Raw genomic sequence first — 23,379 nt, forward strand, 5'->3', positions numbered from 1 at the left:
ATCTTCTTGATTCACTAATTGAAGCACCTACTGAAGGGATAACATTCTCCTGATTTCTTTCTTATGAGGAAAAATCTTGAATAAAATCCCATCCCTCGCTGTGCACTTGGTACCATTTCAATCGCTCCCTTGTGCAACATGACGTTTATCTGAGAAAATAATTCAGTTAGATGAGAAGGCAAAGAACCTTGGGGTGGGCAATTTGGAGGGATCTGTTGGAATTCCAAAGTGTGACCATTGGAAACTATATCTAGGACCCATCTGTCCGTTATTATTGTAGACCATTTGGGGAGGAAACAGGGATTCTTTCCACCAATTTCACAAGAACTGGTGGGAATTGTGGCCGACACCAGGCGTTCGTCACTGTTTCTTGGTGACATCTCTGCCTCTGAAGGCTGTCTTACCTCTATAGTGCTTTTAGGAAGGGGAAGGAGGTTGTTTGTACGACTGCTGGTGCTGTTGTGTTGATGTATATCGGAATTGTCCCTGACATGGCTGGAACTGTGTGTTCTGGTTATAATCTGCCTGAAAGGAAGACGAACCGTGGCCTCTAGCTCCACGAAAACGCTACCTCTTAAACTGCCTTCCCAGTATCTGTATCTTTCTTAATCGCTTATAGCGCTTCATCAATGTGTTGGCCAAACAGGGATTCGCCACCATAAGTCATATCAATGATTTTAGTTTGTACTTCCTGGCAGAAAGAAGTAGCTCTCAACCATCCCTGTCATCTTAGTACCGCCGCTCCCGCCAACTGTCGGAAACCTGACAACAAAACGTCTACAGCACAGTCAATAGTCGCCGCTGAGATCCTCTCCCCTTCCCGAAGAATTTTCCTTGCTTCTGCCTGCGAGTCCTCAGGCAACATATCAGTGAATGGCAAAATGTCCGACCACATTTGGAGGTTGTATCTACCCAGAATGGCAAGAGAGTTTGCCGCTCTAACCATGGCTGCTGCCATAATAGAGAATTTCTTGCCAATGGAGTCAAGATGACTCCGTCTCTATCAGGAGGGGCAGACAGGGGTGAAGCAGGTGTTCTGGCACAACATTGAGTCGCCTGGGAAATCACAGAATCAGACTTTGGTTGCCCTATAAGGAAGGCAGGCGAGTTGTCAGGCGCCTTCTATTTCTTTTGCAACTTAGGTAAGACTGTTGGAATTGAAGCTGGTGTTCTCATTACTTTCAGGCCTTTCTTCCATATAAAATCCACTACGGAATTTAATGAACCTGTCTTTTAGGCGGCTCCTTAAAATCATAGAGGAAACAATCAGCTTGTTTGGTGACCATGGGAAGCTGAAATCTCTTTGCAGCTCTTTCCATAAGGGTATGATAACCCCCTATGTCTTCAGTTGGTGAATCCACCAGAGGTGGGGTTGAAGGCGACTGTGGCTGTATCTGATAATTGTCTCATTCGTTAAGCAGTGATATCTCATCCAGTTCTCCTTCCTCTCTGTCATCATCAGTAGTGTGATGCTCTTAACCCTGCAGTTGTGGTGCTGCAGGTGGTAGAGAAAAAGGAGGAGGCGGTCTTATTATCAAAGATGGCTGAGTAATCGGAGTTTAAGGGACTGAAGTAGCCGGTTCTGATGGAGGGAATATGCAGTAATAATCTTCCACCAGATGCTGCAGATTTGATACTAGGTTAACAGGCATTTGAATGATTTGTTCCCCTGGTCTCTCTTGCTTGGGGTCTTGAGGGAACGCCACTTTAGAAACCGCCAACGCGTTTCGTCCCATCCAGGGACGTCTTCAGGGCTTGAAATGTAAATACAGAATGTTCAAATTGGTATTCTTTCATATATTCATAATTTGTAATTTTTGGGTTCTAAATTTAGTGCACTTCCCCGTATTTGGATGTGGTATTGGCAGGGAAAGAATCCTTGATAAGAAACAATCCCGAACGCAGTAATCCCGGTCCTGCAAAGGTGGGTCCTCAGATGTGTTTGTCTCGTGTCGACCAGGAAAGCACATTCTGTATTTACATTTCAAGCCCTGAAGAAGTCCCTGGATGGGACGAAACGCGTTGGCGGTTTCAAAAGTGGCGTTTCCAAAAGTTTTTAAAGAATGAAAAATAAAGAATGATTTGAAAACAAACATCGACTTGCATTTGGAACAAAATTCTTTGAACTGTTGTTGAACTTATAATAACTTATGTACAGAGTGTGCCGGGCTATCATGTGCTTGTATTTTTAGGAATGCTAGGTTTCTTTGGAATCTGCTTCCGAATTAAGGAGATATGGGGAATTGTGCTTCCAGCCCGTGTCTTGCACCTTTGCTTCGTTAATACTGATAGGGACTTTAAGACGTGTGCAGACAATTATGCTTTGATTCCCAGTCTTGTATATTTTGGGTCTTGAGGGTAGTAAACATACTAATCATCATCATCCTCCTGGCATTTTATCTGAAGGTCTGAAGGGCTGTGTGCCACACCAAACATTCCTCCACATCTGAAGCTGCTTCCTCGTCATACTCATAATCAAATATTTCTTCTGGAGGACTGGGAGAAACCTTACTAGGAGAAGTGTGGATAGGCAGAATGTTTTCTTGTGAAGCTCTTAGTTTGGGATGGGAAACTGTAGATAAGTAAACAGTGTCCTTAGCAATTTGCATCTTCGTCGACATAGAATGGGATCCAATATCTTGAGTTATGGACAGAATTGTCGACGAAAGGACCATTGACGGACCCAATGTTAAAGTTAATACTTACTGCTTTTAATGTACGATGGGTAATGATTCACGTATGTGAATCTATTAAAGATACCCAAATAGTAGAGAAATTTGGGTTCTCCAGGACAATACTTCATAGGGGATCAAGTTCTTGTGTGAGACAGAGAGGCATGTATAAACCTTTGTTCCCTCTCAGAAGTTGCACAGTGCTAGGATTGGGCAGAGTCCCGCGCGGACGTGTAGTGTTTCTTTTTGGACTTACCCAATGACTTCAACCGCAATGAAGATGTGTTGCAGAAACAACTTGAAGAAAGGGATCTTCCCTTCAATCTTGCACGGAGTTTTCTGATGTTTGGTGACATACAGCTACGCCTTATGGCTCCAGGTGGCTTTCAGATGCATCAGGGTGCAGTTGCGGCAAGCCTGGAGTCATGGTCCAACCCCAAGTAGCAAAGACAAATAGGGTAGGAATCTGTCATAGACATACAAGGGTTTTAGCCCTGTATTTTTGAGGTGGTGAGATTGTCTCTTGCACAGAGATATTAACTTTCGCATCCCAGAATGGTTGCAAACTCCCTCTAGCAAAGGACTAAAGCAATTCCGCTTCTAGGATGGAAAGGGGAACATAATCCTTGCCTTTATTTGGCCAGGGTGTAAAGGAAGTGCTTTCGCAAAGGGGGAAAATTGTTTCTCTATGGAGAAAATGAAAATAAGTGAATCTTTATTCTCCTTCTGTAACTCATACCTCATGTAGAATTATGCACACCTCAGAAGGTGTCACATCATATTTCCAGAAGTAAACCTGGAAACCGGAACATGGCATAGCCTCCCAGACATATTTCTGGGAATGTTTATAAAAAGAAAAAAACTCAATTATCATACATATGACCTCTCATAGAGACCCACTAGTGTGGGACACACTACTCCCAAGGTTATAAGATTAGGCAGGTGAAAAACTGTACAAAAAACTCATGACCACACAGCATGGGGACACCCAAAAACTCTTAATGGTCTGCCAACTAAGAGACTGTAAGGACAGAGTTAAAGGGTCATTTCATTCTGTGAGATCTGCCCAAACATGCATTCAATGTAATTGTGTCCCCCACTCTTCTCTTTTATGTTTGGGTCACTGTGAAACAGACATTTTATTGCGTAATAAGTTTTCTTGAAAGTATTTACTAAACGTCAGTATGCTATGATAAGTCTTGCCTCTCATAGGGACCGGTTCTCTCACAGGTATTTACTAAAGATCTGTGCTTCATATCTCTTATATCACAAGACCATTGCCTTAAGTATATTTATACAAATATTTTATAATCACATATTACACTAAACTGTTCATCCTATGTGAAGTTGCTATAAAATCTATGTAAAAAGAAATGAGCTATTAGCTTAACAAGTATGCAAGACTGATTATTTGTTACAAGTGGTAAAATACTTTGAAACTATATTCTTAGTTGCAAAACCAGTTTGAAAATCCACCTACAGTGGCAGAAAGAATTAAGAATCTATAAACAAAATCACAAGACGACTCCAGGGATGTTAACAGCAGTGAAGACCACTGAATTGGTAACCAGAAGGAACACAACACGAACCAAGAAGAAAAGATAATTTTTGCGAAATTAGCTGCCAAAAACATAACAACATAACCTGAAAACAGACATTTCAAAAGGTTTAATAGCTGACACTGCTTATTAGCGCCCAACTTCCAAAAAAACACAACTGGTGAAAATGTCATTCTACTCGCTTAGTCAATGGAAGATCTGAACATTGTAATATAAACATTGTACAAAGAAAGTTCGAAAATATTGGAGGGAAGCAAACTTACGCAGTCGTTTTGCTGATATCTTTAACACTTTGCAGTGGGTCTGTCGTGTCTGGACAACGCAGAATACATGGAGCAAACACAATAGCAAGAGCATTGGCAGACATCCTGTTGGTTTCTTCCTCTTGAGCTATCCTACACAAGAATTACAAGGTTATAGGAGATTGACACCCAGACAACAACATTGCACAGATAAGGAAAGCAGGTACAGAGATCCAAAAACAATCCCAAAACAATGTAATCATTAAATGGAAAATCATATGACTAGTTAAGGGCAAAACTTGGTAGGTAGCTAAACTATAAACAAATGAAATTCAATGGAAGATGTTAGGTGAAACATTATTGATCTAGAGTATGAGAAAATGAAAGACTGAATGAAGCAGGAGTCATAGGGTCGTAATCGGAAACCATGACAATAATTAGATAGTTACTGGTAAGAATAGAAAATTAAGTAATAGTGATTACAGAAACCTTAAGAAAACATTAGAAGACATGGACATGATGTGAAAATAGGAGTGAAAGTGAGATGCAATATGATAATAAGAGGTAAAACCATGAAACAAGACCTAGATCTGAAAATGTACCCAGAACACAGGGCTGGAATGAAGTCAACATCAGCCCTGGCAAAAAAGTTTAAACCAGCCTCACACTGAAAGAGATAGCAACTACATTGGGGACATGGTAGCTTTCCTGGGTGGATTACTGCAGCTCATTCTGCTTTGACAACAGCTTCTAGCAAGCAGCTCACTGATAATAAGTCAGAGGGGCCAGTCAGGGCTTGCCAAAACACCTCAGTTTTATGTTGGAACATACCCTGCAAGCTTATCCATATCCAACAAAATCCTTTGTGATTCAATAAAGATGTTTGATAATGCTAAAACTCAGAGGCAGATCCTTTTATGCATACTCAAGAACAGTGATACTCTAAGTACGCCCGGGTGGGGTTAGTGGGGGGTACGCTTGCGATTCTCTTGACCTCTAAATACGGCCCTGTGGTGAACAGTAGCACAAGCTGCTATTTAGGTGCTGAGCACTAATATTGAGAAACAATGTTAAACAAGCAAGCATTCATAAACTTGCAAATAAATGCTTGCCCATTTATTTAACGTTTTTTTTAGACCTCCTTACACAATCCCTTACCCACCCAGACCCACTACTACCAGCATGTTTGCATTAGTGCAGCCCTCAGTCACACCATAGACAGTACTTTGTGGCCCCTGGGCAAATATTTGCAGGTACGCTTGCGACTCTCTTGACCTCTAAATACGGCCCTGTGGTGAACAGTAGCACAAGCTGCTATTTAGGTGCTGAGCACTAATATTGAGAAACAATGTTAAACAAGTAAACATTTATTAACGAATAGTTTCTTACCTGTCGGTGTAGTTTTGCAGCTTGATGATCTTTCTGGATTCACTATGCTGTGCATATTCCGCGGTCTTGTGGTTGGGTCCGGATTCGTAGTCTCTTCTTTGTTTTTTGTTGTTGTTTTTTTCGTAGCCCAGGTGGGCGTCGGCGTCACCCCTCCTCGGGTGCATTTCCGGTGACGTCGGCTTGCTTTCTGCGGAAGCTCCCACTCCTGGGCGCCATCTTCGGATTCTTTTTTCCGTGTTTCTTTTGTCTCCGAAGTGATGGCAATGTTCTATTTAGGTGAAACTTTTTAACCGCTTTGTACTTAAAGTCCTTTCTACTTCCTTTTTTTTTGACCACCTCTTCCCTCTCCAGCCTCATCTTTCTGGCGGAGGTGGGTGGGTTCGCTAGTGAATCCAGAAAGATCTTCAAGCTGCAAAACTACACCGACAGGTAAGAAACTATTCGTTTTGCAGTGTGAATCTGTTTGGATTCACTATGCTGTGCATAGATTTTGTAGCGGCTTCTCATTTCTGTGGCGGCTGGGTGGAAGATGAGCTTTGGTTTTTGAATATGTACTGGAGCACCTTTTGTCCGACTTGTGCTTCCTTGTTCATCTGAACATTCACGCAGTAGTGCTTCGTGAACGTGTGCACTGAAGCCCATGTTGCCGCCAGGCATATGACTTGTATGGGTGTGTTAGCCAGGAAGGCTATTGTAGCACCCTTTTTCCTAGTGGAGTGGGCACTTCCCCCCTCTGCTAGTTCTTGCCCTGCCCTTTTGTGGCAGAGTTGAATTGTTTGCGCGATCCATCGTGCAATAGTGTCTTTGGTTACTGCCTTTCCCATGTAACTGTTGGCGAATGACACAAAGAACTGTTATGTCTTCCTGTGTCCCTTTGTCCTCTCAATGTAGTGCATGACCGCCCTTCTGGCCTCTAGGGTGTGTAGAGCCCGCTCTGCGCTAGTGGTTGGTTTTTGGAAAAAACTCGGTATCTGTATGGACTGGTTCATGTGGAATTTGGACACCACCTTTGGCATGAAGTGTGGGTCGGTCCTCATCACAACCCTGTCATTGTGTATTTGTATGTAGGGTTCCTGTAGCGTTAGTGCTTGAAGTTCGCTTACTCTGCGTAAGGACGTTATTGCAACCAGGAAAGCGGTTTTCATAGTTAGCATTTTTAGTGAGGCCTTGTGAAGTGGTTCAAAGGGCCCCTTCATGAGTTCCGTTAGGACTATGTTCAAGTTCCATGCCGGTGGCGGCACAGGCTTGGGTGGTGCGATCCTCTTCGCTCCTTCCAGGAACCTCTTCACAACCTGTGATGTGAAGAAACTCCTGCCCATCTCACCCCTTGTGTAGGCGACTATCGCTGCCAAGTGGACTCTCAAGGAGGACGAGCTGAGGTTCTTGTCCAGTAAGTGCGTCAGGTATTTTAGCACTGTGGAGTCCTTCTTCATTTTATTGTGAAGCCTTTCTTTCCTGCACCACATCGTGAATCTTTTCCCCTTTGCCACATAGCACTTCCGTGTGCTGGGCCTTCGTGCCTCCCGAAGGACCCTGAGGGTGCTTTCTGGCAGTCTCAAATGTGCGAACTCTATGTCTTCAGGAGCCATGCCACTAGGCTCAGGCTCTCTGGCTCTGGGTGCAGTACCTCTCCGTTGTGCATGGAGAGCAGGTCTTTTCTCCTGCCGAATCTGTGGGGTGCACTCTGTGTCATCTCCATGATCTGAGAGTACCATGTCTGCCTGGCCCACTGTGGCGCGACCAGTATCAGGGTCATGTTGCTCGCTCTGCACTTGCTCAGTACTCTGTGTATCAGTGGTATCGGGGGAAAAGCGAAAGCAAATGTCCCGGACCAATCTATCCATAGGGCATTCCCAAGGGACCCCTCTTCGGGTTGTCTGGATGCGAAGTTTTGGCATTTTGCATTCTGGCGTGTTGCAAACAGGTCCACTGATGGCGTTCCCCACCTGTTGAACAACCACCTCGTCTCCTGAGCATTGAGTTACCACTCGTGGGATGCCGATGTCTGTCTGCTAAGCCAGTCTGCTTGAATGTTCTCCTTACCTGGTAGGTGTATGGCTAGCAGGTCTATCCTGAGGGGGATGGCCCATCTCCATATCTCCTGCGCCAGTGTTGAAAGCGTGGTTGACTGTGTTCCACCCTGCTTGTTGATGTAGAACATCGCTGTGGTGTTGTCTGTAGTAACACCTTGTGCTTGTACAGTCTTGTTTGGAAGGCTTTCAGTGCAAAGAAGATTGTCTTCAATTCTAGGTAATTGATGTGCTTTGTCGCATCTGTTGGTGTCCACAGTCCCCTCACTTTGAGTTCCTCCATGTGAGCGCCCCATCCCTTCAGACATGCGTCTGTGGTGATGGTCACTGTTGGTGTTGGGGGCGTTAGAGGCTTTCCCCTTGTTATGTTCTCCATGGTCCACCATGTCATCTCCTTCTGCACTGCAGATCCTTCCAACTGCCTGAAGCCTGTGACCATTGTTCCTGGAGCCATTCTTGGATGGGTCTCATGTGAAGTCGTACATTCGGTACCAGGTGGATGCATGATGCCATCATCCCCAAGATCTTGCTCGCAGTCCTCACTGTCCGAGCTTGTCCCCTCCGGTAGAGGCGAGTTTCCCTCACCAGAGCCCTTGCTCTCTTCTCGCTGGGGAACACCTTGCCCTGTAAGGTGTTGATCTGTGCCCCCAGGAAGATCTTCACTCGTTCCGGCTCCATTGACTATTTCTTCCAATGGATGGAGAACCCCAGGTTTATTAGCGTGCTCGTCACTGTATTTGCGTGTTGCTTGCATTTCTGGTACGAGTTAGCTTTCACTAACCAGTCGTCCAGGTAAGGGTATACGTGTATTCCCTGCCTTCGTAGGTGCGCTGCGACTGCCGCGAGGCACTTTGTGAAGACCCTCGGTGCTGATTTTAGCCCGAAGGCTAGTGTTGTGAACTGGTAGTGGCTTTCTCCGATTGTGAACCTGAGCATATGCTTGTGCTTTACGTTCATTGGGATGTGCAGGTAGGCGTCCTTGAGGTCTATCGTGACCATGAATTCTCCGATCTGCAATTGCGGTAGCACCTCCTGCAGGGAGGTCATTTTGAATTTTTGTGTTCTTATGAATTTGTTCAGGAACCTCAGGTCCAGAATGGGTCTCATTGTCTCGTCTACCTTTGGTACGAGGAAGTACGTTGAGTATATTCCCTTGTTTCTTTCCTTGAAGGGAACGCGTTCTATGGCCTGCTTTTGTAGGAGTTCTTTTGCTTCTTCCTGAAGCCGCTCTAGCTGTTTGTTTGCTAGTGGCTTTCTCTTTGGTTTCCTGCTTGTTGGCCTCCCTTCCAACTCTATGCAGTATCTGAATTGGATGATGTTGAGGATCCATTTGTCTGATGTGATTTCTCTCCATTCCTGGAGGTAGAATCTTAATCTTCCACCCACTGGTGTTATGTGGTGGTAGGTGTCCAGTTCGTCTTGACCCCTTTGTACGTGCTGCCCCCTGGGATCTTTTTTTGTGGGCGGGCACACGGATCTCTTTGAAGTCATTTAGAGGCGGGCTGCTGGCCCCCTCTTTTATGCTGTCCTCGTCCATTTCCTCTCCCTCGAAAGGACTGGCCTCTTGACTGGTACTGCCAGGACTGCTTCTGCTGAGTCGGTTGCGTCTGCGAGTCTGCCTGGTGCGTCTGTTGGAAAGCCTGGTGTGATGTACCTGGCTGGTTTCCACCCCTTCCGCCGGGCCTCCGTGACTGGGTGCCCCTTTTGTTGCCTCTGAACTGCAATGCTCCCATGGATCTTGCAGTTTCATTGTCCTTCAGTTGACTGAGTTTGTCATCAACTGTTGTTCCGAACAGCGTCTCGCCGTTGAACGGTGTGTTCAAGATGCTGTGTTGCACCTCTGGTTTGAAGCCCGAGATTCTGAGCCAGACGTGTCTTCTTTCAGAGACACCCATCATCATGAGCCTGCTGGAGGTGTCTGCTCCATCCAGGGCCTTCTTGAGGCAACAATTTGCCGCATTCTTCCCGTCTTCCACCAGTTTCTCGGCCTTCTGCCTGGCCTCCTGGGGCAGGTCTTTCACCAGCTGTCCCTGCTCCTCCATGATCTGGTACATGTGCCTGTTTATGAGGGCATTGGAATTAGCCATGCGCCATTGGGTCGCGGCATTCCGTTCGATCCTTCTGCCCACTAGGTCCATCCTTTTGCTCTCCTTATCAGGAGGTGGTCCAGAAGTAGTGGGCACGATAGCCCTCTTCCTTGCTGTGGCCGTGATGATGGAGTCAGCCGAGACCGTCCCCTGAATGTAGGCTGGGTCCTTTGAGAAATGCTTGTACATCTTCTCCGTTCTGGGAGTGACTGCCTTGCATGTTGCGGGCTCCCTGAACGCTTCCATTCCCTGCGCCAAGACGCTTTCGAGTATAGGCAGATACTGGCTCCTTGTTTGCGTGGGGAGTAATGTCTCGAGAAGAAAGTCCGCTTTCTGCTTCTCTTCGTCGAGCTTGAGTTTAAAAGCTGCTGCCGCAGACCTTATCACCGAGTTGTAGGCCCGGATGTCGTCCGGCGGCGATGGCCTCGAGGGATATGTGCCGACCGCCTCTTCCGGGCTTTCGGTGTCGACATCCAGGTAATCCTCCTCCTGCGGGTCAGAGGTGGCAGACTCGGCGTCCATCCTGCTGTCCTCTTCTTCCCCATAGTTGTAACTCTCGTAGGGGTTCTCGTCATCCTCCTGGTCGTCGACCATTTCGACGCCAGGGTCATGTTCCTCGACGTTTTCATCTTCCTCCTCGACCAGTTCCAGCACGGGTGGCTTGGTCTTGTGGGGAATCGTGAAGGCTCTCATCTTGGCGTCGAAATCTTTCTTCCGCTGCAAGATGTTTTCCATTTCGGCTTCTAGGCGCCTTCTTTTCTTCTCCATCTCGACCGCGTGGTCCACGCCGGGTGGTTCGGCCCCTCTCTTCGGTGCTTGGCTCGGCGGCGAGATTTTCGGTGCCGGAGACTTGGACGTCGAACTGGGTTTCGGGTCCCTGGACCGCGTCGGGGCCTTAGGGTCTTTCTCCCTCGGCGTCGATCGGTCCCTTTCGGGGGCGATTTTCGACGACTTCTGCTGTTCAACAGCTCTCGGCGCCGGGGACTCCTTCTCAGAGGATCCGCTGGGCCTGTGAGTAGTCGCGGACGCCAGGTGTTTCTGCATCGGCGCTTTCGGGGTCTTGCCCTAGTTTTTTCGAGACTCAGAGTCTCTCGTGTTCTTGGGGAATGACGAGTCTCCTACCTTATCAGAAGTCTTCGTGTAATCGGTCTCTACGACCGTGTAGCCATCGTCTTCGGCGGCAGCGTTGTCCTCTTCCTCCGAGGACATCCCCAGCTCGTACAGCGATGGCGTTGGGGCTTTTCCTTGGAGGGTGGCGTGTGCTACCCTCTGGCTCTTTCTCACACGAAGGGTCTTCGGGGCGAAGGCGGAGCAGGCGTTGCAGTTCTCGCTTCTGTGGTCTACCGGAAGGCAAAGGTTGCAAAGCGGGTGTTGGTCCTTCTGCGCGTACTTGTGGTGGCAGTTACGGCAGAACTTGAACGGCGTGTTGTCCATCAACGAGTGTTCAGGGCCTCCCTGGTCGCGTGGACGTCGACGATCGGCGAAATTCTCAATGATTTCTCCTTCTTCGCTGGTCAGTGGTCGGCGAAGTCTTCCGTAGTCTTCTGGTGAATTTCTTCTTCAATTTCAGTCTTTTCCTTGTACTTTCTCCAAAAATGTCTGGAGCCCAATGGGAACGATCCAGACCCGACCGCGGAAAAAAGAATCTGAAGATGGCGCCCAGGAGTGGGAGCTTCCGCAGGAAGCATGCCGACGTCACCGGAAATGCACCCGAGGAGGGGTGACGCAGACGCCCACCTGGGCTACGAAAAAACCAAAAAAAAAAAAAAAAAAAAAAAAAAAAAAGACTACGAATCCGGACCCAACCACAAGACCGCGGAATATGCACAGCATAGTGAATCCAGAAAGATTCACGCTGCAAAACTTGCAAATAAATGCCTGCCCATTTTTTTAACGTTTCTTTTAGACCTCCTTACACAATCCTTGACCCACCCAGACCCACTACTACCACCATGTTTACATCAATGCGGCCCTCAGTCACACCATACACAGTAGTTTGTGGCCCTTGAGAAAATATTTGCAAGTACCAATGCTCTAGAACAAAGTGTATCTGCTCTTGCCGGCAGAAGCCATGAACCAACATTTCACAAGAATCCTAAAAACAGATATTCAAACTGGCATTTAACTAGCAACATTTATAAAGGCGATTTCCTGAAGAATACTAGATACAGGATCCTATTGTATCCAATGAGACTAACTCACTGTCCATCTCCAATTATCTGCCCATTAAATGTAAGGCTCTCGTGACTTACTGAAGGAAAATAGGCATCCACAAGTTTGGAATCAGTTTGTTTAAGTACCTAATCATCGATACAGCAAGGGAGTATCCCAGCAATGTAAACTTTATATTAGAGTTTCAAACAGTACAGAATAAACATGTTTTATAGACTTGGGAGTGAGGTCCAAAAGGCTGAATGCGATTTTTCTAGGCACTCTAAACTTTGCGCAACTGAAGCCATATAAGCCCTAAATTGATTTAGGATACATTTCTGGTAGCAAATCTGAATTACTTGTAATCTTAGCACTAAATAATTGGAAATGTATGTGCATTTATAGGAACTCATACAGTGGGAACCCAGAGTGAGAGCCTAAGTGTGCTGTAAAACATACTAAAGTAACAAAACAAGATCTTGAACAAAAAGCTAAATATCAAAGGCCCCTAACGATGGCCTTTGCAATAGCAATCACAAAGGAGTCGTACATTTGAGGATGTAGTGGATTGACAGAATTTGAGAGCTCTGGTCACATTGGTAATCAATCCTATTTACTAATTGAGCATCCGTTTAACAAATGAGGTATGCAGAACTGGGGTGCTCTGGTCAAGGTATTTATCTTTGGGCTCACAGAACTTCAGTTCACCATGGCTCGTCCCAAGTCCAGCTGCGAAAGGAGGAAGGTTAGGCGTGGAGCTAGCTACCCAACCATGTAAAAACCCCAGCTACTGAAACGTCAACCAAAGGATAACCCAGTCTTGGAGAGAGAGAAATCTCCTTCATGGAGAGCTATGATGCTTTGTGTTGAAAGCCAGAGCTCCCTGGAAGCCATAAAACCAATCCACCTAGTTTCGTCCAAGAACATCACCATCAGCACATAGAACGTGAGGAAAATACATGAGATAGGCAAGACAGCTCAAGTGGCAGCGGAGATAAAAAAAAAAATACAACTTTGCCCTGCTCGGTATCAGCAAGACCAGATGGACATAGTCCGGACAGAAAAGACACTCTCCAGCAGGAATGCTGCTGGTTTCTGGACATAAGGAAGACAACACTCAACATACTCCGGGAGCAGCGCTGATGCTAATGCCAGCAGCCAACAGCGACCTTCCACACAAACAAAATGAGGACCAACATGAATGTTATCCAGTGCTATGCACCTACAAATAACAGCAAAGCAGAGAAACAGAACCGTTTTACAACAGATTCTAGTCCATCCTGGAGACATGACTTGAAAGAGACACCACTAAACTGATGCCGGACCTCAGTGCCAAAACTGAAGGCAACAGCACTGGGTATGAAGAAGTCCTGGGCAATCATGGCCTTGGCAACATGAACAAGAATAGTTCAAAGGCTTCCAGATCTCTCTGCGCTGAATAGTCTAGTGATTGCGGCTCCCTGGTTTACAGCGGACCTAAAAAAAGAAAAGCTGATCAGTAGGTCAGTAGGTCAGCTGAAAGCCAGTGGAGGAAAACGAAAACAAGGGGGGACCGGGAGAGCTATAAATTGAACTGCTCTAACTACTTAAAAAACATAAAAGTGGCAAAAAAACTCTACTTAACTCAAAGAATAATAAAGAGGTCATTTCCAGTAAAGAGCTTGATTAAATTGTGAAGGAATTCACTACTCCTCTGGTTGAACAACCAGTTTTTACTCCCACAGTGGAATGAGTAAACTCCCTGTTTTCCTATTTTGATAACAAAATCAAGTATATATGTCCTGCTTTTCCTGATACCAGCCAAGACCCATCCTCACTTATTGATGACGATTCCTTGCTAATACCTATGAGCGAGGTAGTTTTGGACACGCCATATCTTACCGAATTTGCTCCCATTACTCCTTCTGAAGTTCTGGAAGGCCTTAGGAAAATTAAATCCGGCTCAGCCACCGACATCTTGTCTCCCCGTAATTGCGCGGAGATACTGCCACTATTGGCGTCCTCTCTCACCAGCATCTTTAACACCTCCCTCGAGCTAGCTCTCATACCCTTAAGTTGGAAGCATGCCTTGGTCAAACCTATATTAAAAAAGCCATCTAGTGACCCCAGTTTATCCATTAACTATAGACCCATTTCACTATTGCCTTATTTCGGAAAAGTATTAGAATATCTGGTGAACAAGCGTCTCACTACCTATATTGAAACTCATGAGCTACTGGACCCCTCTCAGTCCGGGTTCCAAGCTGCCCATGGTACCGAGACAGCTGTAATGGAGATTGTGGACAATGTTAGACTCACTCTTTATAAAGGCGACTCTCCCATTTTGGTCCTATTGGATTTATCAGCCGCCTTTGACACCATCTCCCACAGCATTTTGAAACATCGGCTGTGGGAGATAGGTGTCAGAGGTAAGGCCTTATCTTGGTTTGGAAACTATTTGGCGGACCGCTTTAACTCCATAAAGGTTGATACCATCACATCCAGTAGTCTGCCCCTCACTGTAGGAGTACCTCAGGGGTCAATTCTAAGTCCTATATTATTTATTATTTACCTTACTGCGTTAGCAAACATAATAAAAACACATGGCTTCACAACAGTATCGTATGCTGACGATACACAGGTGCTTATTACCTTTAAGGATGATTTCAATGAAACTTGTATTAGATTCAAAAAATGTATGCTTGATATTAGCAAATGGATGTGTTACAACAAACTTCAGCTAAATTACAGCAAAACAGAAATCATCTTATTTGGTAAGGCTCTCAAAGTATGCTCTCAGGACTGGTGACCTCAGGAACTAGTTCCTTGCCCCGCACCCAAGGAGGTGGTTCGTAATCTGGGAATCATGATGGATTGCTCTTTCTCCATGAAAACCCACATCAACCAAGTATCCGGCATTTGCTATGGGATCATGCATAAGCTGCGCAAAATCTTCAAATGGCTACCCCTGAAAACCAGAAAACCACTCGTGCAAGGTCTAATCATAAGCAGTTTGGATTACGGCAATGCCTTTTTTATATTAATCAATTAGTGTTTTCTTTCTAAATTACAAACACTGCAGAATGTTGCAGCGAGACTAGTGCTGGGCCTTCCCCCCCAGATCGGCCGCTCTGCCTAGCCTCAAGCAATTACACTGGCTGCCAATTTGCCAGAGAAGCCATTTTAAAGTTCTTAGTTTAACTCACAAACTTCTGTACAGCACAGGGCCAGCTTATCTTGCAAAAAAAAACTAGTCTGGTATCGTCCCACCAGATCATTAAGATCAAGTTTTAAATCTCTCCTAGTACAACCCTGGGCATGGATGGCGCGAAATGGATGTCGGTCTTTTTCCTATATGGCTCCATTTCTCTGGAATAAACTCCGCCCCCCCCCCATCTTCTGTCAATCACCAACCACCAGCTGTTTTGAAAAAACCTGGCTCTTTCCGAAATAATTGCTGTCTGCAGCTCTAGCTCATGTAATGGTGTTGTTCTTACTGCAAAACGCCCTGAGACCTTGCAGTGATTTGCGCGCTATAATAATGCATCTGACTTATGACTTAGTGTATTCCCACACAAAAGACTACACAAGGCAATGTGGGTGTCACCAGACCATTCAACAGAGAATCAGACTGGCCATGTCTGCACTGCTAAGACGATCTGAAGGTTCCTGCAGGATGTTACAGTGATGAGAGGAGCGGACATGGTGTCAGACCGTCATCTTGTCATAGCCAGGCTAAAGTAAAAGCTGAAGAAAGCATGAATGGAACCGACAAACCAACACCAGTGATATAACACTACCCTCCTCAAACATGCACAGAAACAAAGTGAATACTCTGTCACTCTCAGTAATAAGTTTCAAGTCCTGCAAGAAGTAGAGGACGACAGAGACCCAGTAGGAAGTCAGTGGGAGAAGATCAACTAAACAGTGATATCAAACTGCCAGGAGGTACTAGGTCCCAAGAAACACCAGCATAAAGAATGTATGTCAACCAAGACTATTCGCAAAAACCAAAAGAGAGGAAAAAAAAAAGCTGCAAAACACCAAACCCAGCAAGAGCATAAAAAGTGAAGGCTCAAGTCGAATACACTAAAACAAACAAGGAAGCATTGCGAAGCTTAAGAGCAGACAAGTGAAGGTTAATTGATGGTCTTACTACAGAAGTCCAGGAAGAATCAAGTCATGGAAACATGAAAGAACTCTATAACAACAAGGAAACTCTCGGGGCAGATACAGCAATCCAGAAAGACAAGTTAAAGACAAAGCTGGGAAGACAATCAAGAGTAACAATGAAGGTGGATGGACCACTGTGAAGAACTGCTGAACCAGCCCATGCTGCAGTCTCCACCAGACATACAGCCAGCTGACATGGACTTGCCAATTGACTGCAGCAGACCAACCAAGGGAGAAATACTGCAAGCCATCAAACATCTGAGAAATGTGAAGGCAGTAGAACCGGACAACATTCCTGCATAGACACTGAAGGCAGACATTGAAACATTAGTAGACTTGGTCTATCCCATGTTTGGAAGGATATAGGAAGAGGAAAATGTGCTATCTGACTGGAATGAGGGCTATCACAGCAAGATCCCCAAGAAAGGTGACTTGAGAAACTACATGGAGATAACTCTTCTATCAACTCCAGGCCTAGTGTTTAACAGTCATCCCAAACATAATGAAGGAATAAGTCAATGCTAAATTGCAAGACCAGTAAGCTGGCTTCCACAAAGATAGATCCAGCACAGACCAGACTGCAACAATGGGCATCATCATTGAGCAGTCGATGTAATGGAACTCGCCCCTCTAAGTAAACTTCATCGGCTATGAGAAGGCATTCTATAGTGTTGACCGAAAGACCTTTTGAAAACTCCTCCTCCATCGCGATACTCTATACTAACTCGTAAGAATCATCAGGAACTATTACGAGGGAATGACCTGCAAGACAGTCCATGAAGCACCGCTCATGGAAGCCTTCCAATTGAGGACCACAGTCTGCCAAGGTTGCTTGCTCTCAGATTTTCTCTTCCTGCTAACTAAACTAGATCATGAAGACATCCACAGCAATGAGAAAAATGGGGTCCAGTGGACACTTTAGATGCAGCTCGAGGAACTGGAATTTGCAGATAACCTGGCCCCATCTTTCCGATACCCATCTACGGACGCAAGAGAAAACAACAATGTGGCAGCCACATCAACATAACTTGATCTCAAATCTGCAGCGGAAAACCTAGAAGGCTAACAAGGTCATCAAAACTGCAGTCACCCTTGCAGGCCATGCACTGGCAGTGGTTGAAGCCTTGACCTATCTGGGCAGTGTCATAGACAAGCAGGGCGACACAGACACCGACGTCAAGGCAACAATCAGCAAAGCTCTTCCTTCATTCAGCTAAAGAAAATCTGGAGCTCTAAGGACCTAACACTGCAAGCCAATGTCGGGTTTTTTAACACCAACATAAAATCAGCCCTTCTGTATAGAGCAGAAACTTGGAGGACAACAATAAACACCACCAACAAAGACTAGACCTTTATCAACACCTGTATGAGGGGAAACCTCAAAACCTGCTGGCCAAACACATCAGCAACAATGGCGTATGGCAGCAGATTTTCAACACCCTGCTCATGAAGAATTCATGAAAAGACGCTGGGGCTAGATAGGTCACACCCTCCACAAGCCCACATCAAGCACCACCAGGCAAGCCCTGACCAGAAACCATCAAGGGAAAAGAAAAAGAGGAAGGCCAAGAATCACCTGGTGCAGAGGCCTTGAGGCGGACTGCAAAGAGATGGGTTACACTTAATAATAATAATAAAGGGGCTTGTAAAGCACATGGTGACGCCATCCCGGCGTGTCCCCGCGCTGTGGAGAAAAGTCAGGGCCAGTAGAGGGATTACAGGGAGAACAAATGGGTTGTTAGATTTTTCCTGAAAGTGGTCTCTGAGTCCGCTAGTCTGATACTCATAGGGAGAGCGTTCCATTCCCTGGCGGCCATTACACGGAAGGAACGACCACTCATTCTGGCTTTTTTAATACGGGGAATTTTAAGCAGTCCAGTTCCCCCAGAGCGAAGAGTTCTATTAGGCTCATAGGGGATAGCCAGATCAGTCATGTAGGGGGGAGCTTTTTGAGAGATGATCCTGTAGCACATTAGAAGTGCTTTAAATAGGACTCTCTTTTTTATGGGGAGCCAGTGCAGAGTGGCTAAAGCTGGTTTAGATGGTGCTCTCTTAGGAAGTCTGAGGACTAGGCGTGCAGCTGTATTTTGGAGTACTTGGAGTCTCCTGATGTTTTTTTGCGTTGTACCAAGCAGAAGCACATTGCCATAATCTATCCTCGAAGTCACTAGAGCTTGGATCATAGTGCGCCTGGCTTCAAGAGGGAGGAGGTCAAGGGTACGGTTTAGGGTCTTCATGACCCCAAAGCATTTCCCTGCCACTTTGTGCACATGGCTATCATAGGAGAGTCTGGGATCAACCCAAATCCCAAGGTTCTTGGCTGCTTTGCAGGGGGTGGGTAACGGCCCCAGACATGATGGCCACCACTCCTTGGTCCAGCTCGAGTCCCTGCCTCCAATTACCAGAACCTCAGTTTTTGAGCCATTGAGCTTCAGGCAGTGTTGGGTCATCCAACCTGCCAGAGCCTGCATGCAGGTTTTAAAATTGTTTGCAGAGACGGAGGGGGCTTGGGATAGGGAGATGAGAAGTTGGGTATCGTCGGCATATGAAACTAATTCAATGCCGAACGATTGGACCACTTCAGCCAGGGGGGCCATGTACAGATTGAACAGGGTAGGGCTCAAGGCAGAGCCCTGAGGTACCCCCTGTTCTAAGGCTATGCTATCAGAGAGGTACATGCCTCTCTGAACCTGGAAGCAGCGGTTGGTGAGGAAGGCTTTCAACCAGCCCAGTGCTACCTGGGTGACCCCGGCTTTGTTCAGACACTGTAGCAAGATGGAATGTGCTACAGTGTCGAACGCAGCACTAAGGTCCAGCATAATCAATGCCATGGTCTGGCCCTCATCAGCGCCTGCCCGTAGGGTTTCGGTCGCTCTCAGAAGGGCGGTTTCAGTGGAATAGCCTGTCCTAAATCCTGATTGGGAGTTGTGAAAGGCATTGTTAGACTCTAGATGGGCTATGAGTTGGCTGTTAGCTATTTTCTCGGCCACCTTCGCCAGATAAGGTAGTAACGAGATGGGCCGTAGGTTTTCCAGGATGTCTTGACTGATGTTAGGTTTTTTCTTTATCGGCAATACAATGGCTTTCTTCCATTCCGTGGGGAGGGTGGCCGTTGAAAAGGAGAGTTGAAGGATGTATCTAAAATGTCGTTCTAAGACTTTCAGGCTAGCTGCTAGTATCTTGGGAGGGGCAGGGTCCCGAGGGGAGCCAGATTTGATGCTTTTACAGATACTAGTTAGGGTCGTGGTGGGGGGGACAGAGAAGCAGGTAAGGCAGGTCTTATCATAAGTGATCTCCAAGTTCTCAATAAAATCAGAGCCCAAGGGCAACTCATTAGAGAAATTAGCGTAGATGTTAGTGATTTTGCTAGCAAAATATTTGGCAATGTTGTTAGATGTTTCAGAGTCATTCTGGGCAGTGCTCTCATTGGTTACGACAGAGATTTCTTAAAAAATTTTAAAGAGCTCCTTGGAGGAGTTCTCCGCCTCCCCAATACGGGTCTTGTAATGAAGTGCTTTAGCAGAGCGGATAAGTTTGTAGTATCTCGCTTGCTCTTTCTTATAGTAGCTTTTAGCTGTGGGGTAGAAGTTGGCACACCATTCGCGTTCCAATCTTTTGCAAGCAGATTTAGCATCTTGGAGTTCTGATGTAAACCATGGGGAGGGTTTTCTTAGTCTCTTGTTAGCTACTGTCCTACGAGTGGGAGCGGTATTGTCTAGGGCAGTTAGGACACCGTTTTTAAGGCAGGTGTAGGCGGTCTCACAATCGGACCCTTCAGGAGGTCCTGCCGCTTCAAGCTTATCAATGAAAGTGTCTAGGTTATAGTTTTTCCACTTTCGACTTTGGTAAATCTGCGTATTATCGTTCTTTAATTCAGCCTCAGGCACCCATATGTGTAGGGGAATTACATAGTGGTCAGACCAGGGAACGGGTATTGGAGAAAGCACATCTACTCCATTCCAGTTGCCAAATATGGGGTCGAGCAGATGACCATGTCTATGTGTAGGGTCCTGGTTTTTTAGAGCTAACTGCATGGAAAGTAATTCTGCTTTTATGCAGGAGGCATTTTTGTCCAGGTCATCGTCAAAATGTATATTCATGTCGCCAAGTACCAGAAGTCTGGATTTCCTTAAGGCAAGATGTGCTGTAGCCTCTATTAGGCTAGCAGTAAAGTCGAACAATCTGCCCGGGGGTCTGTATATGAGAATGCGTGTTAGGGAGTGTTTAGGTCCCAGTGCAATAGTAAAAGAGGCTGCTTCGCAATGGTCAATAGTCAGAGGAGATAAGTTGCATTCCAGAGGGGCTCTAACAGCGATGGCTATTCCTCCGCCCCTGCCGTCCTGTCTGTCAAGTCAAGTCAAGTCAAAGAATTTATATAGCGCACTACATACCCAGAGGGTCTCAAGGCGCTAAGGAAGGGGAGGAGGATTACTTGTCAAATATCCACGTTTTAAGTTGCTTTCTGAATGCTAGGTGGTTCTGGGTAAGGCGAAGGTAAGTGGGGAGTGAGTTCCATGTTTTAGCAGCCAGGTATGAGAAGGATCTGCCTCCCATGGTGGTCTTGTTGATCCGAGGTACAGTGGCGAGGGCTTGGCTGGAAGAACGTAGTTGGCGGGAGGGGGTGTAGAAGGACAGTCGTGAGTTGAGGCATTCTGGTCCGATGTCGTAGAGTGATTTGTGTGCGTGGGTTAGCAGTCGGAAAGTGATTCTCTTGTTGACGGGTAGCCAGTGGAGGTCTTTCAGGTGGCCAGAGATGTGTTCGTTGCGTGGGATGTCTAATATGATTCTGGCTGAGGCGTTCTGTCAAGCCTGGCGAGGGAGTAGCCTGGAGGCAGCGCCTCTATGATGTCAGGGTCAGAGTGTTCGCCAAGCCAGGTTTCAGTTAGTAGTAAGATCTCAAGTGCTTCGTCCTCAAGTAGATGATAAATTTGGATGCGGTGTTTGCTAAGAGATCTGCAATTAAGCAGTGCCGCTTTTATCACGCTTTTAAGGGGGACTTTTAAAGAGTCAGTTTCAGGAGTGAAGTGGCACATAGAGCAATTGTGTAAAGATAGGGCCTTCATAGAGTGTAGGCAAGGTAGAGTTAAGGCAGGACGAAGATTCAGCAGAGTGTGTTTGTCATACTGTATATGTGGGGGCTCCGGTTGACCAGGGTGTATGGCCCCGCGCCCCGTCCAGCCGCGGACAGGCGCAGACGGGCTTGACTTTGGCTCGACTTCGGCGCGCTTCCGGCGCGCCCGCTGCACGCGTCCGCTGCGCGGTCGCTGGCCAACACACATTTATAGGCAGTAGGGGCAGCTAGAACGCTGACCAGCCGCCCGAGCCCGAAAGTGCTAGGCTCCTCCTCACCCTCCGCAAACAAACGCCCAGAAATGGACGCGGCGGACCGGGGCGGGAGTCGGCAAGGAAGTGAGTGACAACAGAATTATTATGCACACAAAAACATTTAAAATTAGCCTTGGTCGCTAAGATTAAAAAACGCTATAGATCAGCGCTAAACAGTGTGACACAGTTAGAGTACACAGCTCGAGCGGATAGAGCCTGCCACTGCCACCAGCAGTGGCAGGCTCTGACTGCCACTGCCGGTTCTGGCAGAATCTGACTTGAAGTCAGATTGAAAGAAAAGTCCAGGACAGAGTTGGTTGGAGAGTCCTGCTTGATGGCAAATACTTCAGGAGGGGTAGAAGGCATAAGTAAGACATGTAAGGGGATAAACCTCGTCTCTGAAAAGCAATTCTGGTATTCTTCAGTTCAGAAGTTAACTATTTTTGTTGCTATTTTACTTAGATACAATCTTTAAAGTGTCAATATCTGTCCAGTTATGAGCGAATAGAAAGCAGAAGTTCCTTGCTTCATATGCTGCTTCAGCCAGAACACAGTTCTCCTTGCAAGGGAGATTTTTGAGGAGGGAGAATTTGAACGCAAACCATATCTGTATATAGAGAACATCTGATGCAGCAATGTGATTGCCAAACAACTGTGTCCACTAACCGCTTAAGAATGGAGAGATGTGCAACTACTTGTTTTAATGCATTAAATTTGCTATAGATAATTTCTATCACAACCTGTTGTAAAACCTACCAAGGATGCAATCACTTTTAGTTAAAATTCTTGCACAATTCTGAGAAAGAATCATCACCAAGTATCTGCAACAGCCTTAACGGCCACAGACACCAAGGGTAGCGAGTGTAAAGATAGGGATACAAATGGGTAAGCAAGGGGTTTCAACTGCTAACACAAATATCCATGTTCCTTAACCTTTATTTCCCCACTGTTAAACACCTTAGTGGGCATCAGATGCCATGCAGATGTGCGTGTGCCAAGGGCCCATTTTCACATGTCATTGTGAAACACATTTCCTGTAGAGTTGGTTTTGTTGCTACTATCCTTATATAATTAGCTAGAAAAACGCTGGTGGTGAGTATACTTTAATGGAGGCTACCATCCTTCCAGCAATCCCCTGAGATTACTCTCACCCTGTTGTCGTCATCCTAAGGTACAATATATTGGTTAGAAAGAGGGCAGTCCTCTTCTCATCAATTTACTACTTGACCATCGTTTTCATGTATGGAGAATGCAGCAGTTTGCCCCGCAGACTCCAGATACAACAATAAAAACTATTTAGTTTAGGTGAACATTTGAGAGGGTTATAGGGGTGAAATTTGGCAGAGACAAAGGTTGAACTTGTCTAGAGCAACACGAATGCTGGTACCATACTTAGTCTTGTGGTGTAATCACAGCTAGAAACACTAGCTTCCAATAGAGGATAGAGGATGTATAATTGTTTAATTTCCTGAATGCAGAATCTGAAAGAGTCTGCTCAACAGTCTTGACGACATCTGATTCAGCTTCGAGCTAAGAGAGCACCTTATCACAGTTAGAAACTTTGGCAGAAATCACTCCAAGAATTGTTTTGCAAGCAAACTCAAAGAAGACATTGCCATCCTTTTTTCAAAATCTTTCTATTGCTGTTAAATTAACTCACACCAAAGCATGTTGCAAGCCAGATGGTGCAAATTTTAGGAGGTACAATAAAATGTCTTCAGGATGGCTAAGGACCAGTGGACGCTCAGTATGGAACCATATATAAAACCTTT

At 46.0% G+C, this 23,379-nt stretch overlaps 1 protein-coding gene across 5 annotated transcripts in view; it reads right to left on the reverse strand.

The window, feature by feature from the left end:
• MYO9A (myosin IXA) overlaps window positions 1–23,379 on the reverse strand; it is a 1,208,318-nt gene that overhangs the window by 78,987 nt on the left and 1,105,952 nt on the right. For all 5 annotated transcript variants that reach the window (XM_086959231.1, XM_086959230.1, XM_086959229.1 and 2 more), the window contains one exon: window positions 4,495–4,626. In XM_086959231.1, the coding sequence (XP_086815357.1) occupies window positions 4,495–4,626 (132 nt within the window). The remainder of the gene's footprint in view (window positions 1–4,494; window positions 4,627–23,379) is intronic.

This window comes from Lissotriton vulgaris, chromosome 2_2, assembly GCF_964263255.1.
Source record: "Lissotriton vulgaris chromosome 2_2, aLisVul1.2, whole genome shotgun sequence".
In the NCBI taxonomy this organism is placed as follows: domain Eukaryota; kingdom Metazoa; phylum Chordata; class Amphibia; order Caudata; family Salamandridae; genus Lissotriton; species Lissotriton vulgaris.